The sequence below is a fragment of the Fukomys damarensis genome, unplaced genomic scaffold (genome assembly GCF_012274545.1).
Source record: "Fukomys damarensis isolate Sample0158 unplaced genomic scaffold, DMR_v1.0_HiC HiC_scaffold_27, whole genome shotgun sequence".
Classification (NCBI taxonomy): domain Eukaryota; kingdom Metazoa; phylum Chordata; class Mammalia; order Rodentia; family Bathyergidae; genus Fukomys; species Fukomys damarensis.
The window spans coordinates 24,593,758-24,608,294 of record NW_022900939.1 but is presented as its reverse complement, the minus strand read 5'-3'; the positions used below and the strand labels follow the sequence as shown (position 1 = coordinate 24,608,294).

The following is a 14,537-nucleotide window of genomic DNA, read 5'->3' as shown; positions in this document are numbered from 1 at the left end:
TTTTTTTTTTTTTTTTTTTTTTTTTTTGGTATGGTGTGGGGGTGGTGTTGAACTCAGGACCTTGCACTTGGGAGGCAGGCATGGTGCCACTGAGCTAAATTCCCAGCCCCAGGATTAGGATTCTTCCTGAAAGAAAGCTGAGAAATCTAGTGAGACTCAGGAAAACTCATAACACGGGAAACAGTGTCCCTGCATAGTACACACTGTATTTGTGGCAGCCTGGATGGGTCAGACGTTTGGTTGCTGGGCCTCCTCAATTCCTCAAAGAGAAAGTCAAGACTTTGGCACACCAGAGCCCTTCCTGCCAGTGTTATTTTTCCCTATTGCAGAGAAAGTCGAGCAAAGCAAAGGAGAAGAAGCAGAAGCGGTTGGAAGAACGTGCAGCCATGGATGCCGTCTGTGCCAAAGTGGATGCTGCCAACAGGGTGACTCTGCTTTCCAGTCCCTGCTTCTTGGAACCTCAACTTGGTTTTTAATTTGATTTCTTTTGGCTCCACCCTGTGGCAGAATTGTGACACTACCTACCCAGGCCTCTTGTGGCTTACAGTACAGGAAAGGTTGGGAGGAGGTGCCAGCTGTTCACCCAGGTGTTCAAGGAAATGTGGCTTCCAGCAGAAGTGCTTCTCTTACTGATAATAGAGAACACGGAGAAATTTCTTGTTATGGGTTTGAGTTTGGGGGAGGAAACATCTCTGACAAAATGTTTAGTTTCTTTTACTCCTTTTATAGATTACCCATGAAATACTGAAAGCTATGCTGGGAATGAGAAGGTATCATGGCCCGGTCTCAAGGATTGTGGTCAAGGACAGAGGAGCTGTGAATTGACACCAGATGGGTGAACTGGGAACAGACTGGGCCTTGGCTTTCAAACTGAACCAGAGAAATTATAGCCATCCTTCTTGCCCTCGTTCCTTATCTCACTTTTTGTTATTCTTTTAGCTCAGTCTTAGTAAATGCTCCACATCTGTAAAGATGCAGCTTAGGGACATGATTTTCTGTTGAGGTTTTGAGCAGGTGAAACTAATTGAAGGTTTCTTTCCAGATGTGCTAAAAGGGACCATGTGGCCTCTTTGGGTTAGTTGCATTGTCAGCAAGTATTGTACCCATAGACTAGTAAAATCTGTTCTTGCCCCATCAAATGAATCTAAACTTAATTCTCTTGGGCTTCCTCATTAAAGCCTCCCACATCTGTGATTTCAGAGCTGAGGCAGATGGAAGGCCCTGTGAGGGCTGTTTCTAGGGCCTCTTATTGTGAGTCCTTACAGTGTCCTGTTCCTAGACATCAGGGCTCTTGGGCAGAGCCAACAATTTTTGATCACCTATCTTTGTTACTCTTTTTCTTTCCCAGCTTGGAGACCCTCTCGAGGCTTTCCCAGTATTTAAGAAATATGACCGAAATGGGTGAGTGATATTAAACATTCTTTATTTTTTCTCAGTGTTTTGAAACAGGGTCTCCGTATATAGTCCAGGCCAGCCTTGAACTTGTGATCTTTGTTACCCTAGTCTCCTGAGTGCTGTATTGAGCATTCTTTTTTTTTTTCCCCTGTACTGGGGATTGAACTCAGGAACTTGGGCTTGAAAGGCAGGCGGTGGCACCACTGAGCTAAATCCCCAGCCCCAGAGAATTTTTTTTTCTTCTTTTTTTGATACCGGGGATGGAACTTGGGACCTTGTGCTTGGGAGGCAGGTGGTGGCACCACTGAACTAAATCCCTGCCCCCGCCCCGAGCATTCTTAGTGCTTGTCTTCTTTGGTGTTCTCAGAAATTTACTTTTCCAGAGCCAGGGATTTAGCTCAGTGGCACTGCCACCTGCCTTGCATGCATAAGGTCCACGAGTATGATCCCTGCTACCAAAAAAAAAAACAAAAACAAAAAGATTTAATTTTCCGGAGTGGACTTCTTCAAACCCAAATTTTCTCCTGCTTTATTATGAAAAAAGCAGAAACTGCGGTATGGTAATGCACACCTATAATCCCAGCCTTCAGGTGTGCATCACCATGCCAAGCTCACGTTACTAGAGCATATTGAAAGCTAGCCATAAGTAATAGCTTTGGTGATTACTGATCCAGATTACCATAGCATTTGGATTAAAATTCTCTCCTTTTCTGTCCTATTGGTTTATAAAGCAGGAAGCATATTCTGTGTTACCTGAGTTGAGTTCCTGTAATGTAACATTTCAGCTTGGAGAAATATGGGGCTTAGGGCTTCTCTGGATTATAAGTTGGATTGCTGTTGGGTCTCGTATTAACTCTACTTGGATAAATTACATTCCTTAAACCTCACTTTGCTCTCATTTTTGTGTATGGTGCTGGGGACATTTTGTTGTGTTTCACTTTTTTATTTTTTTGAGATGGTGTCTCACTATGTAGTCCAGGTTGGCCTCAAACTCACTATATATATATCCCAGGTTGGCCTCGAACTGGCAGCAATCCTCCTACATCAGCTTCCTGAGTGCTGGGATTACAAGTGTGCACCACCACACCCAACTTGGTACTGAGGATTGAGTGCACATGCTAGTGAAGTGATATACTGCCTATTTTGAGACTAAGTTGTCCAAGCTGGCCTTGAACTTTCAGTGTCCTTGCACTTGCACCACTGTGCCTGGCTAAATATAATTTTCTCATCTGTAAGGTATGATGATGAGACCCGCTGTGGTGGCGCACATCTGTAATCCTTGCACTTGGGAGGCTGATGCAGAAGGATTGCTGCATGTTGAAGGCCAGCCTGGGCTACATAGTAAGACCTTGTCTCAAAAAATAAAATAAATAGGGGTAACTTATTTTCCAGTCCCCCTTCTGTTTCTCTTAGAAGCTATTTTTCTCTCAATAATTTTATCATACTCTTAAAAAAATAAAAAACACTGGGGATTTAGCTCAGTGGTGCTGCCACTTTCCTCGCAAGCACAAGGTCCAGAGTTTGATCCCTGGTACCAAAATAAATAAATATCGATCCCCAGTACAGAAAGAAAGAAAGAAAGATCGGTTGATCGATCATTCTGGGAATGTACCTCAGTATGAAGGTCTTAGGTTTAATCCCCAGTACTGAGCTGGGGTGGAAGGGTTGGTGTCAGACTTGGAATTGAGGGTTTTGTTTTTGGTACTTTGGTACTGGGGATTGAAACCAGATCCTTTGCACAAAGCTACATCCCAGACCAGACCCTTTTTTTTTTTTTTTTTTTTTTTGTTTTTTGAGATAGGATCTTGCTCTGTAGTTCAAACTGGTCTTGAACTCACTATCCTAGGCTGGCTTTGAACTTGCCACAGTTCTCCTACCTCAGCCTCCTAAATTCTGAGATTACAGGGACTGGCCACTATGCTCAGCTCAGATTTTTTAAAATTAATTTTTATTATGAGACTGGGTCTTGGGATCCTTTTGTTTTAGCCTCCCAGAGTGCTAGAGTTACAGATGTGCACCACCATGCCTGGCCCATCTTTGCAGTTTTAAGGAAGAAAGAGAATATATCCAGCACAGAAAGTAGCAGCTGATATGAATATTTTAATGAGTAAGATAAAAAACACAGATATGTGAAATATAAAGCACATAGTGCTTCATTTGCCTTTAATAGCTGAGTCTGAATTTTATAGTATCACATTCACTTATGTCTTTCTGACTGTAATCATACATGTTACAGTTCCTGTAGTAGCTTTGTCATTCAACTCTTGGAAAGTCCTTTCACATGGTTTAGAGATCGCCTCCTGTGATCTCTCTTAGTATATCCATGAGCTGCTTTCCAGCTGACTCCCAGATACATGGGAGAGCTCAGAAGCAGCTCTTACCAATCAGCTAGGCTCCTTCTTTACCTTTTTTCATGATTGTTGGGGCTGTGAGTTCTTTACATACTTAAAGAACATAAGTGAGTGGAGAAATTTTACCTATAGACCAGCCTTTGGGCCTTTTATAGCTAAGACAGATACAGCCCTGTATTTGGGCAGTTCTGCTTTCCATGTGCTTAGAGCTTGTAAAGTCAGGTTCTTCTGGGACAGGAAATTTTCCGTTTACAAGAATGAGCATATGAGATTGAATGATGTGCCAGTCAGCAGAGATGACAGCGGATTCCACTGGAAACATCCTCTGAGGGTGACATCAAAGGCCACTAAGAGATATGGGAGCTCTTCAGAGGCTCAGCATTTGCTGACTTCACTCCTTTCTGAATGTGGTGCTGCTCAGAGAATCATTTCACAAATTGGATTGAGTTTAAGTGTATCTCACTTAAATTTCCTTTAGAAGTAGATGTCTAAATATGTATTTGTTCAGGAAAACAGTGGTGGGTTAGACCCTGTTTCACGTTATTTAATGAGCTTAGAGTACCCATTGAGTCCTGAGAGGAGGAGGAAGGTGGGACTTCTGGGGAGGTTGATGTGTGGATTTTGTTGTTGTTGTTTGTCTGTTTATTTTTGGCTTGCTTTTTTCTCTTGTTTTGATTTTGGGTTTTTTTGAGTGTGGTTTTTTTGCTTGTTTGTTTGTTTTTTGAGACAGGGTCTCACTATGTAGTCGAGTCTGACGTGGAACTTACTATGTAGCCCAGGCTGGTCTCCAACTCAACAGCAATCCTCCTGCCTCAGCCTCCCAAGTGCTGGGATTATAGGCATGTGCCACCACGCCCAGCTTTTTTTTTTTTTTTTTTTTTTTTTTTTTAAACAGTGTCTTGCTATGTAGTTCAGGCTGGCCTTGAACTCGCAATGTAGCTCTGGCTGACCTTGAACTCAGTGATCCTCCTGCTTTAGCCTCCCAGGTGCTGGGATTATAAGTATGTTCCATCATGCCCAGGTTTGTATTTATTTATTTATTTTTTACATTTCAGGCTTTGTGCATGCTGGGTACATACTCTACTACTGAGCTATACTCCCATCCCTGAGCTGTGGTCTTTTTTGCGGGTAGGGGAGATTACCAGGGGTCGAACTCTGGACCTTGAGCTTTCGAGGCAGGTAGTGGCACCACTGAGCAAAATCCCCAGCCCTGAGCTGTAATCTTAAAGAGCCTGAGTTTGGTTTTGTTTTCTTTTGAAAGGGTGGGTACTAGTGACTGAACTAAGGACCTTGCGCTTGTGACTGAGCTATATCCACAACTCCACCCAGCCTGTTTTGAAGGCAAGATTGGTAGATAAGAAGGAAGAAGTGGGGGAAGGAGGGGTGACAGCACAGAAATGGAAGCACCAGTGGTATTCCATGGTGTAGTTGTTAGCACTCTGGACTCTTAAATTCAGAAATTAAAATGACAGAAAATGCCTAAGAGCAGGAACTAAGAAACAAGAAAGACAGAAGTGTTTATAACAAGGGCTGGGGATTTAGCTCAGTGGTTTTGCTGCTTGCCTTGCAAGCACAAGGACCCAAGTTCGATCCCCAGTACCACAAAAAAAAAGTGTTTATAGCAAAATACAGAAAGGACTGAACATGTACAAAAAGGACAAAGAGGTGGTAGAGAAGACAAATTGTCAGAACTGCTGAATCTGGTACAGACAGCATAAGAAAGGCAGGACATGGGCTCAGTAGCTACTGTGTTGGGACAGGTGATGACATTTGTTAATTTCACTGCAAAAGGATCAGTTTCTTCACAGGCACCTTCTCCAGTCTTGTCTGGGAAGGCTGGGTTTTGTTTTGTTTTTTTATACTGGGGATCAAATTTAGGGCCTTACGATTGCCAGGCAGGCACAGCACCACAGAGCTAAAAATCCCCACCTCACTTCCTGCTTCTTAAGCCTCCCTGTCCTCTTCTTAGGTTGAATGTCTCCATTGAATGTAAGCGAGTGTCTGGACTGGAGCCAGCCACTGTGGATTGGGCCTTTGACCTGACCAAAACGAATATGCAAATCATGTAAGCATGGCTGGACCAAAGGGGAACAAGAAGGAAGCCTGGTTCACCAGCTGGTTTTCAGTCCTTTGAGGTTTCCCTGTTCTGACTGCCCTCAAATTCCCCAGGTATGAGCAAAGTGAGTGGGGCTGGAAAGACCGAGAGAAACGGGAGGAAATGACAGATGATCGAGCTTGGTACCTTATCGCTTGGGAAAACAGTTGTGTTCCTGTTGCCTTTTCTCACTTCCGGTTTGATGTGGAGTGCGGGGATGAAGTCCTCTACTGGTAGGAGCCTCAGCTTGGGATGAGCTGAAGGGGAGGGAGAACAGATGACAGCTGACTGTGCCTGTCTGGGTCTTTGGGCTGCCAGGAGCTGTGGTCTCCTCTGCTGGGCTTTGTAGCCTTTCTGTGCCCCACCCTGCACTCTCACTATCTTGCTTTCTTTACCCAGCTATGAAGTGCAGTTGGAAAGCAAAGTGCGGCGGAAAGGCCTGGGGAAGTTCCTCATACAGATCCTGCAGCTCATGGCTAACAGGTAAGGGCTGCTTCAGGCCTTGTGCGTGCAGTGCTCACTCACAGGGAGTTGCCTCTGAGGAATCCACTGTACCTAAGTAAAAGATCTACAGAAAGGAGGTGGAGAAGCTCCCTGATGCACAAGCAGCGAGACTAGCCTGTGATGATGGGAAGCCCTGAGCAATTTGGTGCCTAAAGCCTTGGCAGTCTAGAAGAGGGACTTGGGAACACCACTTGAGGTGCATGAGAAGTACTGGCAGAGACAGGAGGGAGAGGACACATAGCCTCATTCTTTGCTTCTCTTTCTAAAAGATGCTCTGCTTTCTTTTAGCACACAGATGAAGAAAGTGATGCTAACGGTATTTAAGCACAATCATGGTGCCTATCAGTTCTTCCGAGAAGCGCTGCAGTAAGGAGCTGATCTCTGGTCTGGTTTTTCTGGGTGGTAGGAGGTGTTACCCTACCTGGTTATGGCCCTCATTCATCTCGGTACCTGAGCTCACAGTCCAGTGTTCAGTGGAATTTGGGATTGGTGTGATGGTATGGTAGCATCCTCTAACTTGATTCCCTTGCCGTCATCCCATCAGTGTAGCTATTGGAAGTTTTCAGACCATCGGGAAAGCATTCAGCTGCCTGTGACCAACCCTTTTTTCCTGCCTGCCTTGCAGATTTGAAATTGATGACTCTTCCCCCAGCATGTCTGGTTGCTGTGGGGAGGACTGCTCCTATGAGATCCTGAGCCGGAAGACCAAGTTTGGGGACAGCCAGCACTCCCATACAGGCGGGCACTGCGGTGGCTGCTGCCACTGACCTGTTAGAGCCATTTGCAAGTTGGAACTCTCTCTTAAGGCCTGTCCTCTACTTTGGTCTTACACTACCTGTCAGGTGCTCTCAGAGCTGTGGTCTCCTTAGCCTTGCATGTGCCAGGTGGCATCCTGAGAGCTCAGAATCCTGGGGAGGAGTAATCTACACCACCCCTCTTTCCTGGAAGAGCACAGTACCAGGAATGAGTGCAGAGAAGAGGGTGCTACAGGAAGAGTTGATGGAGCCTGCACCGAGAAGCTCATCCTCACAGGAACTGTCTCCTCGCTTGGCCCTTAGGCCCTCAAGTGAAAGTTCCTCCAATTCTCTGCAGCTGGATTCCCGACAGGCTCCCCGACCCCCACCTTGGACAAATGGAATGTTTATATTCACCTTTGTCAAAGTCCTGGAGTCTCGATCTGGACTGTGTTGGTCCCCAAAGAGGATTGGACTCTTAAGATCTGGGCACAGAGTGAGGCTTTGGGGAAACTCACTCTTGTGGATGGAGTACTGTCATGGAGACCATGTAAGCCTTTGACACCAGGATACAGAGAAGCTCTTTCTAGCTGTGTTTCTATGGATACATAGAGTGGAGTCGTCTCAGGGGACTGGCCAACTCTGAGGGAAAGGCTGCCTCTCTCCATTGCTATCAGTGAGAGAAGGGCTAAAAGGATGAGGAACAGATGTAATAAGGGGCTTGTAGTGGAGATGACTGCTTCTCTGGGCATTTGGACTTTGCTGCACTCTCAGCTTAACCTCTGGATCTCATGGTAGTGACTCAAGCTTTTCACTCAACAAGAAAGCCAGAGGTCCTGTCTGTTCCTCTCCATTGCCCCCACCACAATGGGGGCCTCCTCAGCCTCTTGCTTCCACTCTAGATACCTCTGTTCTTAGTCTTGGGGGGAGTAACATCAGGGAAGCCCTCTTCTTCCCCTGAAGAACCCACTGTTCCCGGTACAGTTAATGCCATTTCCTCTCACTGTTTTGGTGCTGATAGTTCTCTGAAGGTGGAGTGACTCTCCTACCACCGTGCCTCTTCAGAGAGCCCCCAGCCAGCAGCAGGCTCTTCTGCCTGCAATCCCCAGCCTTGCCCTTTGCAGCCTCAATGAGGCACTGGTGCCACTGTCCTGGCCCATTTGAGCCACAGTTTAGGCTTGAGGAAGAATGCCTGTCAGTGGCCCAAACAGCTGCTGTTCTCTTTCTCTGGTATCACCCTATGGCAGCAGGCTGGAGCAGGGGAAAGAGATGGCCTTTCTCCTCTCAGAGAGTGAAGAGGGTGTGGGCTCAGAATTTATTTTCATCCTGATCTATAGCCCTTGTTCCTCTTTCAAGGAAGAAAAACTAAACCCTTATCTAGGTGAAAGCACCTTACACTTCCCCTTAGACATCCCTGAGCTGTTTCAGGGAATGTTGTGAAGATTTTCACCCTTGTACAGTTGCTCTCATGGGGTCTGTTGGTGCCCTGACCTCAGAGCCTGCTCCCTACCCTCTGGCCCAACTCAGGCAATTTGTCCTGGCAGAGCTCTCTAGAGTGGTCCTTGCTTCTCACCTAGATTCCTGCCTGTGCAGGAGCCTCTCTTACACAGTCTGACCTCCACTGAGCACCTTGCATTGCTCTTGAGTCTATCAGCAGTGGGGTTGGGCACTTGTTGGAGAGGGCCTTACAGCTTTACACTGGAGTAAGTTTAATTTTGCCTCACCTTTTGGCGCCTGAGTTTTTACCTTTGGTGAGAGATGGAGTTGCTGGGAGGGGATTGGTAGACTCCTTCCAAAAATCATAAAACAACAGACGCATGTTTAGAAGAGTTTTTCCTCTATCCCCATCTCAACACAAGAATGATAAATATTTATTGTTTTAGATCGTGGATTTCTGATACCTCCCACTTAAGGGGATCAAAAGGAACCCTGTGTAAATCCCATGTAACGTGAGTTCAGTGTGTGTTTTCTCTTTCCAGTTGTTGGACACCTAGCCCCAAGCCCATTGGTGGATGGGGTCCTGGGTGCCACGCCTTGCTCCTCTAGCCTTCAAAAGCCACCTTTCCTGAAGGGCTATTCAGGAGGTCACAGTTTGGTGGGAGGAGTGCTGATTGAGACCAGCTGGCCATCTTGTGGCTCTTGAGCCTACTAGCTAGTCAAAAGTCAGTCTTCTTCATCTCTGGGTCTTGGTTTTGAGAAATGACTTTTTATACCAGACTTTTTTCGTTTTTGTTTGGGGGCATGTTAAAAAAAAAGATTTTTTTTCCTAGTTCTATTCTTCTTATTTCAAGTTTTTTTAGTTGGTATCAAGTGTGTCCTATGACTGGCTGGGCATGGTAGCACATGCCTGTAATCTCAGCACTCTGGAGGCTGAGGTAGCATCGCTGTGAGTTTGAGGCCATCCTGGGCTACATAGCAAGACCCTGTCTCAAAAAACTTAAAAAAAAAAAAGTACATATATGACATGTGTATGGTTGTTTTTACCCTCCCCCCAACTGCCTTTTAAAGAGAAAATTTGGAAGATAAATTTCTTGTGATACATACGTTTTTTCTTCAACCACTCATTCTCATTGGAATCAAAGGGAAAAGGTGATCTCTTTTTGGATTGGTTGTATTTCTACATCGCAAAAGACACTTTGTTCAGCTGCTGGGGTACCATGGGCAGCAAGCCTTGTGCCTAAAGGCTGCGAGGCAGTGGGCTGTGTGCTGGCCTCACACCCCTTCCTATGAAGGAAGTCTCAGGATGTGAGGTGAGCAGCCAGGTGGGATTCAGATGCAGTGTGTGTGTGTGTGTGTGTGTGTGTGTGTGTGTGTGTGTGTGTGTGTGTGTGTGGCTATTTCCCAGAAGTTAAGGGTAGAGGTCAAAGATACTCTCCCAAGGGCCCTCTGCTCTGCATCCTGAAGCAAGTCCCAAGCCCGGTATTGTGACATTTGCCATTTGCTGCTAAATATAAATTCCAGTCCCCATGTGGGAATTGAATAGATGAGTTTCTTCCCTTCTGTTGGGTTTATTTCATAATATTCTTTAAAAGACTGTTTGTTGGGTGTGGTGGCAAATGCCTGTTGTCCCAGCCCTCGAGAGGCAGAAGGATCATGAGTCTGAGGCCACCCTGTACTACATAGTGAGGCTTTGTCTCAAAACAGCAGTGGCTCATATCCTTGGTGTGTTCTGTACTGGGCTCTGGAATGCTAACTTGCCTGTCCCATGGGCACCGGTGCTGCTCTCAGTGTAAAGATAAGAGGGGGAAGTCCCAGTAGTGAGTGGCAGAGCCAGGATTTGAAGTGAGGGGAAGGGGCCCACATTTGAAATAACTTGCAATTTAGGAGATTGGTAAGACAGCAGCTGCCTGACCAAAGCCCTTTCCCTCTCCAGAGTGCCTCCCAACAGAGGCAGCGCCTCCATTTCCACAGAGCTGGGAGCAAGGCTTGAGAGCTGATGGTGCCCTCAGCAGGATGTTGGTTGTTGTGAAGTCCATTGACATTTCTAAATTCTGCCTTTGCTTAAGTGGGTAAGAGAAACCTTTAAGCCTGTGTTGGCTTTGGGATCTCTGCTGTGGGGTCTTAATTACATTAAGATGAAGGAAGATTTGCTATGGACCAGCAGTGTTGTAGAATGGGGCAGCTCTGAAGGTGAGTGGAGGGAAAAAGCCCTGAGGAACGGACCAGGCTGACAAGGGCCTGCACCTCCTGAGGGAAAGGGGTATTTGCTAGTAGACAGAGGTGACAGCCAGGAGCCAAGTGCTGACACAGACCTGGAGCCAGGTGTAGTGGCCCTGGGGGATTGCTTCCAGAATCTGAGAATGACGGGGCAGGTTCCCAGGTCCTGCCCTGCCACAGCCCTGCTCTGGCACAAGTAGATACTGTTGCAGAGTTACCTGGAGTGATGGCATGGTGTCTCTGGCCCCCTTCAACTATAACAAGGGAATTGTCGCACTAGTGTCTCCACCTGCTGGGTCACTATGCTGAGTGGTGTAGGGGGACATATAGCCCGTATGGCAGGGCTTGTGGGTGATGCTGTCCTGGAGTCTCAGTTCCTGGCGGGTGGGTTACATAGGGCCCTCGGACCTGGAATTTGGAGTAACTTATGTGATGGCCCCATGTGCTAAAAGTTGGCTTCAGGTGTAGGGAAAGGTGGAGTCTTTGTAGAGTACCGGGTGATTCAGGGCTGAGTAGGGTATAAAGTTAGAGCATTAGGGTCTTCTAAATTTGGTGGTAGGAAGACCAGGTCTCGGAACAATCAAGTGGAGAGGTGGGCATAGAGGCTTACACCTGTAATCTCAGCACTCAGGAGGCTCAAGAGCTTGAGGTCATCCTGGGCTATGTGGTGAGTTCAAGGCCAGTTTGGACTGTGTAGGAAGAGCCTGTGTAAAAGGACTCTGCCCTGGACTGGGGGATCTGAAGCGATCAGAAGTCTAAAGGCAGGTTATCAGGACTTGGACTTGTATTGAGGCTGGGGGCACAGGAGGCAGGTTTGGATGTGTGGTTACACCTAGGTAGGGTGTACCTGGGGGGCCAGTCCTCATTGGAGATTCCTGGTTGCCTGAGAAGTCATCCTTCATCAGGCAGGGACCATTGCCATATGTGAGGTGATTTCGGCCTCATCGCAGCTGGCAGGTGGTTGTGGGCTGGAAGGAGTTAGCCACTGCAGACTCAGTGGGTGGCCCCAACCCCCATTTTTAAGCCCCAAGTGGCCATGCCATTCTGTGGCTGCCAGCTTGACAGCTGGGCCTGTGGGGATAGCACCTCACCCACCCCGTCCCAACACCTCCCATATTGCTCTTTTCCTGACAGCTGTCTCCTGGTTACCCCTGGGCGACTGGCGCCTGGTGACAGCTGCTGTGCCCTGGGAAGGGCAAACACCCCATCAGGATCCTGCGTTTTGTGCCAGCTTGAGTTTCCCAAACTAGCCTTTGTGTTTGTGTGTGTGTGTGTGTGTGTGTGAGTGAGTGAGACTGGGGATTGAGTGCATGGCCTTCACTCTGAGCAACATCCTCAGCGCCCCCGCAGCTTTGTTTTTATTAGGTGAGACAAGGTCTCACTAAGTTGCTTCTGCTAGCTAAGGTTGAACTTGGGACCCTCTTGCTTCAGCCTCCACATGTTCTGGAATTACAGGAGAGTGCCACCATGCCCAATTCCCACCATGCTTTCCTCCAGTTTCTCTTGCTGGTCTTTTCATTAATACCCTCATTTTGTAGATAGGGAAAGGGATATTCTCAAGGTCACCCAGCCAGTCAATGTTAGATTTAGATCTTTTCCCTACAGTCCTGTCCTGAACTCTTCTGGCCTAAAAGGAAATTCCCTAAGCAATTCTTTCTAAAGTATAGCCAAGCCAAATGTCTAAATTGATGTCTCCTGGGAGTGATTCCTTTATTTCAAGGCATCAGACAAACCCAGCTGGGCAACAGCAGATCCTCACACCTTCCTTCTCCCAGGGGCAGGCAGCTGGCACCTGCTTCCCAATACTGTGCCCCTAAGGATTAGGGAGAGGATTTGACGCATCTGTTCCGGGCTGTTTGCCAGGGTCCAGGGCAACAAAGGCATGGGGCCTCCTGGCTGAGGGTGGGCCTTGTTAAGACTGCTAGACATCAAAAGTACTTCCACTCCCTTGCAAGCGCAAGGTCATGAGTTCCATCCCTGGTACCACAAAAACAAAACTTCCAAATGGGGTAGAGGAGGTGGGAGAGGGGTGAAGAGGGACCCAGGTTAGCTTGAGGCTCCCCTTATGGCACTTGGGTCCATGGCCACCTCTCTGTGACCTAGCCCTCGTGCTGAGGTTTCCCTGTCAAAGCCCCTATTTCCCAATCTGTTGCCATCACACATCCTTGCTGCAGCCTTTGACTTCTGGCTAGGGATGGTGGTGCACACATCTGTAATCCCAGCATTTGTGAGACTGAGGTAGGAGGATTGCTATAATTTTGAGGCCAGCCTGAACTACTGTAAATAGCGAGACCCTGTCTCAAAAAACAAAAATTGGAGCTTCTGGAAACATCTTCTGTGGTGGTTGAAAGCATGGATATTAGGCTGGAGCATACTTTAGTGTACAGCACCTGCCTAGAGTCCTGGAGGCCCTGAGGTTGATCCTTAGCCCTGAAAGAAAAAAGTTTTTTGACAGACTTGCCCTGGAATCAGTTTGGCAGCCTTTGGGTATATGACCTTGAGCAGGTCAACCAGCTCTTCAGAGCTGTTCCCTCCAATTCCAGCTGGAGAGTGATATCCAGGCATTGGAACTTATGTAGAAAGCAATGGAGAGCCCCTGACTAATTAGATCAGACTTGTGGTTAGAAAAGCAAGATGGGCTGGAGGGAGAAATGGATAAAGAAGGGAGGAGAGAGGTGATAAAGGAGGATAGGAAAAAGCTGGGCATGCTGGCACACGCCTGTAACTCCAGGGCTCAAGAGGCAAGGCAGGAGGATAGCTCTGAGTTCCAGGCCAGCCTGGGCCGCAAAGCGAAACCTTGTCTCAAAAAAAAAAAGGGTAAGAAGGGAGTGATTGCAAGGTCCCGAGATTAATCCCAGGTACCCTCCCCCCAAAAAAAGGGAGGGAAGGAGAAACGGAAGTTGGCTGCCAACCATGGAGACCGGGATTGGAGAGGGTGTAACAAGTGAAGGGAACTCACTTATGAGGTTAGACCCAACAGTTCAGGCCAGAAACGATGGACTGGTAGATTTAGGAGAGGTTTACGAGTATGAATGGAGGGAAGAGAAACAACCCTTATATGATGGATGGACATAGATGTCACTCACGAAGAAGTCTTGAAGGCGGAACATAAACAAAAGGCTCCGCTCAGGAGCGGGGAGGTAGGACGGCTTCGATTGGCTGTTTTGAAGAACGCGCCGAAACCCGCCAGGGGCGGGCCAGAGACGAACCCTTGCGTCATTTCCGAGAGACTTCCCGCCTTCTCAGCTCCAGAACTTCCGGCGAGCTCAGACATCTTGCCTTCCTGACCTTGGGCTCGGGCTGGCTGTGTAGTTTGTACAGTCATGTCGTTTTTGACGCCGGGGTTGCTGAAGGGTTTGACAGGCCCGGCCCGGAGGCTCCCCGTGCCGCGTGCCCACATCCATTCCAAGCCACCGCGGGAGCAGCTCGGGACCATGGTGAGGACCGGGCCGGGAAGGGTGCCGCGCCAGATGTAGGACGGCCTTGAGAGTACCTTGCACCTCCGGACACGCAGCGTAGCCGGGCAATGATGCTGGTGTAGACCATTCTGGAGGGCGCGGACCAGGGGCTACTGCGTTACATCCGTCCCCAAAGCCCCAGGATTCAGGCGGCACGTTTCCTCGCCGTGAGGCCTTGAGGAAGCCACGTTAGACCTCCCTGCCCGTCACTGGGGGTTGTCTGACAGTGCTCGACGAGGAGAGTGGTGCTTACCGCTGCTTGGTATTAGTAGGGAGGGGGCAAGAAGACCCTACAGGTACTTGTGATTCCCAGAAGTGGAGGAGTGTTTAGTTTTTTTTTTTT

General features: G+C 47.8%; 2 protein-coding genes across 2 annotated transcripts in view; both read left to right on the top strand.

Annotated features, from left to right (window-relative positions):
• Nucleotides 1-9,606, top strand: part of Naa40 (N-alpha-acetyltransferase 40, NatD catalytic subunit) — a 17,663-nt gene extending 8,057 nt beyond the window's left edge. Inside the window, exons 2-8 of the mRNA XM_010636109.3 lie at nt 330-425; nt 1,349-1,401; nt 5,716-5,811; nt 5,916-6,074; nt 6,241-6,324; nt 6,634-6,711; nt 6,971-9,606. Coding sequence (XP_010634411.1) covers nt 330-425; nt 1,349-1,401; nt 5,716-5,811; nt 5,916-6,074; nt 6,241-6,324; nt 6,634-6,711; nt 6,971-7,112 — 708 coding nt within the window. The 3' untranslated portion in view covers nt 7,113-9,606. The remainder of the gene's footprint in view (nt 1-329; nt 426-1,348; nt 1,402-5,715; nt 5,812-5,915; nt 6,075-6,240; nt 6,325-6,633; nt 6,712-6,970) is intronic.
• A 4,365-nt stretch (nt 9,607-13,971) lies between these two features.
• LOC104870431 (cytochrome c oxidase subunit 8A, mitochondrial) overlaps nt 13,972-14,537 on the top strand; it is a 3,592-nt gene continuing 3,026 nt past the window's right edge. Inside the window, exon 1 of the mRNA XM_010636108.3 lies at nt 13,972-14,173. Within this exon, the coding sequence (XP_010634410.1) occupies nt 14,060-14,173 (114 nt within the window). The 5' untranslated portion in view covers nt 13,972-14,059. The remainder of the gene's footprint in view (nt 14,174-14,537) is intronic.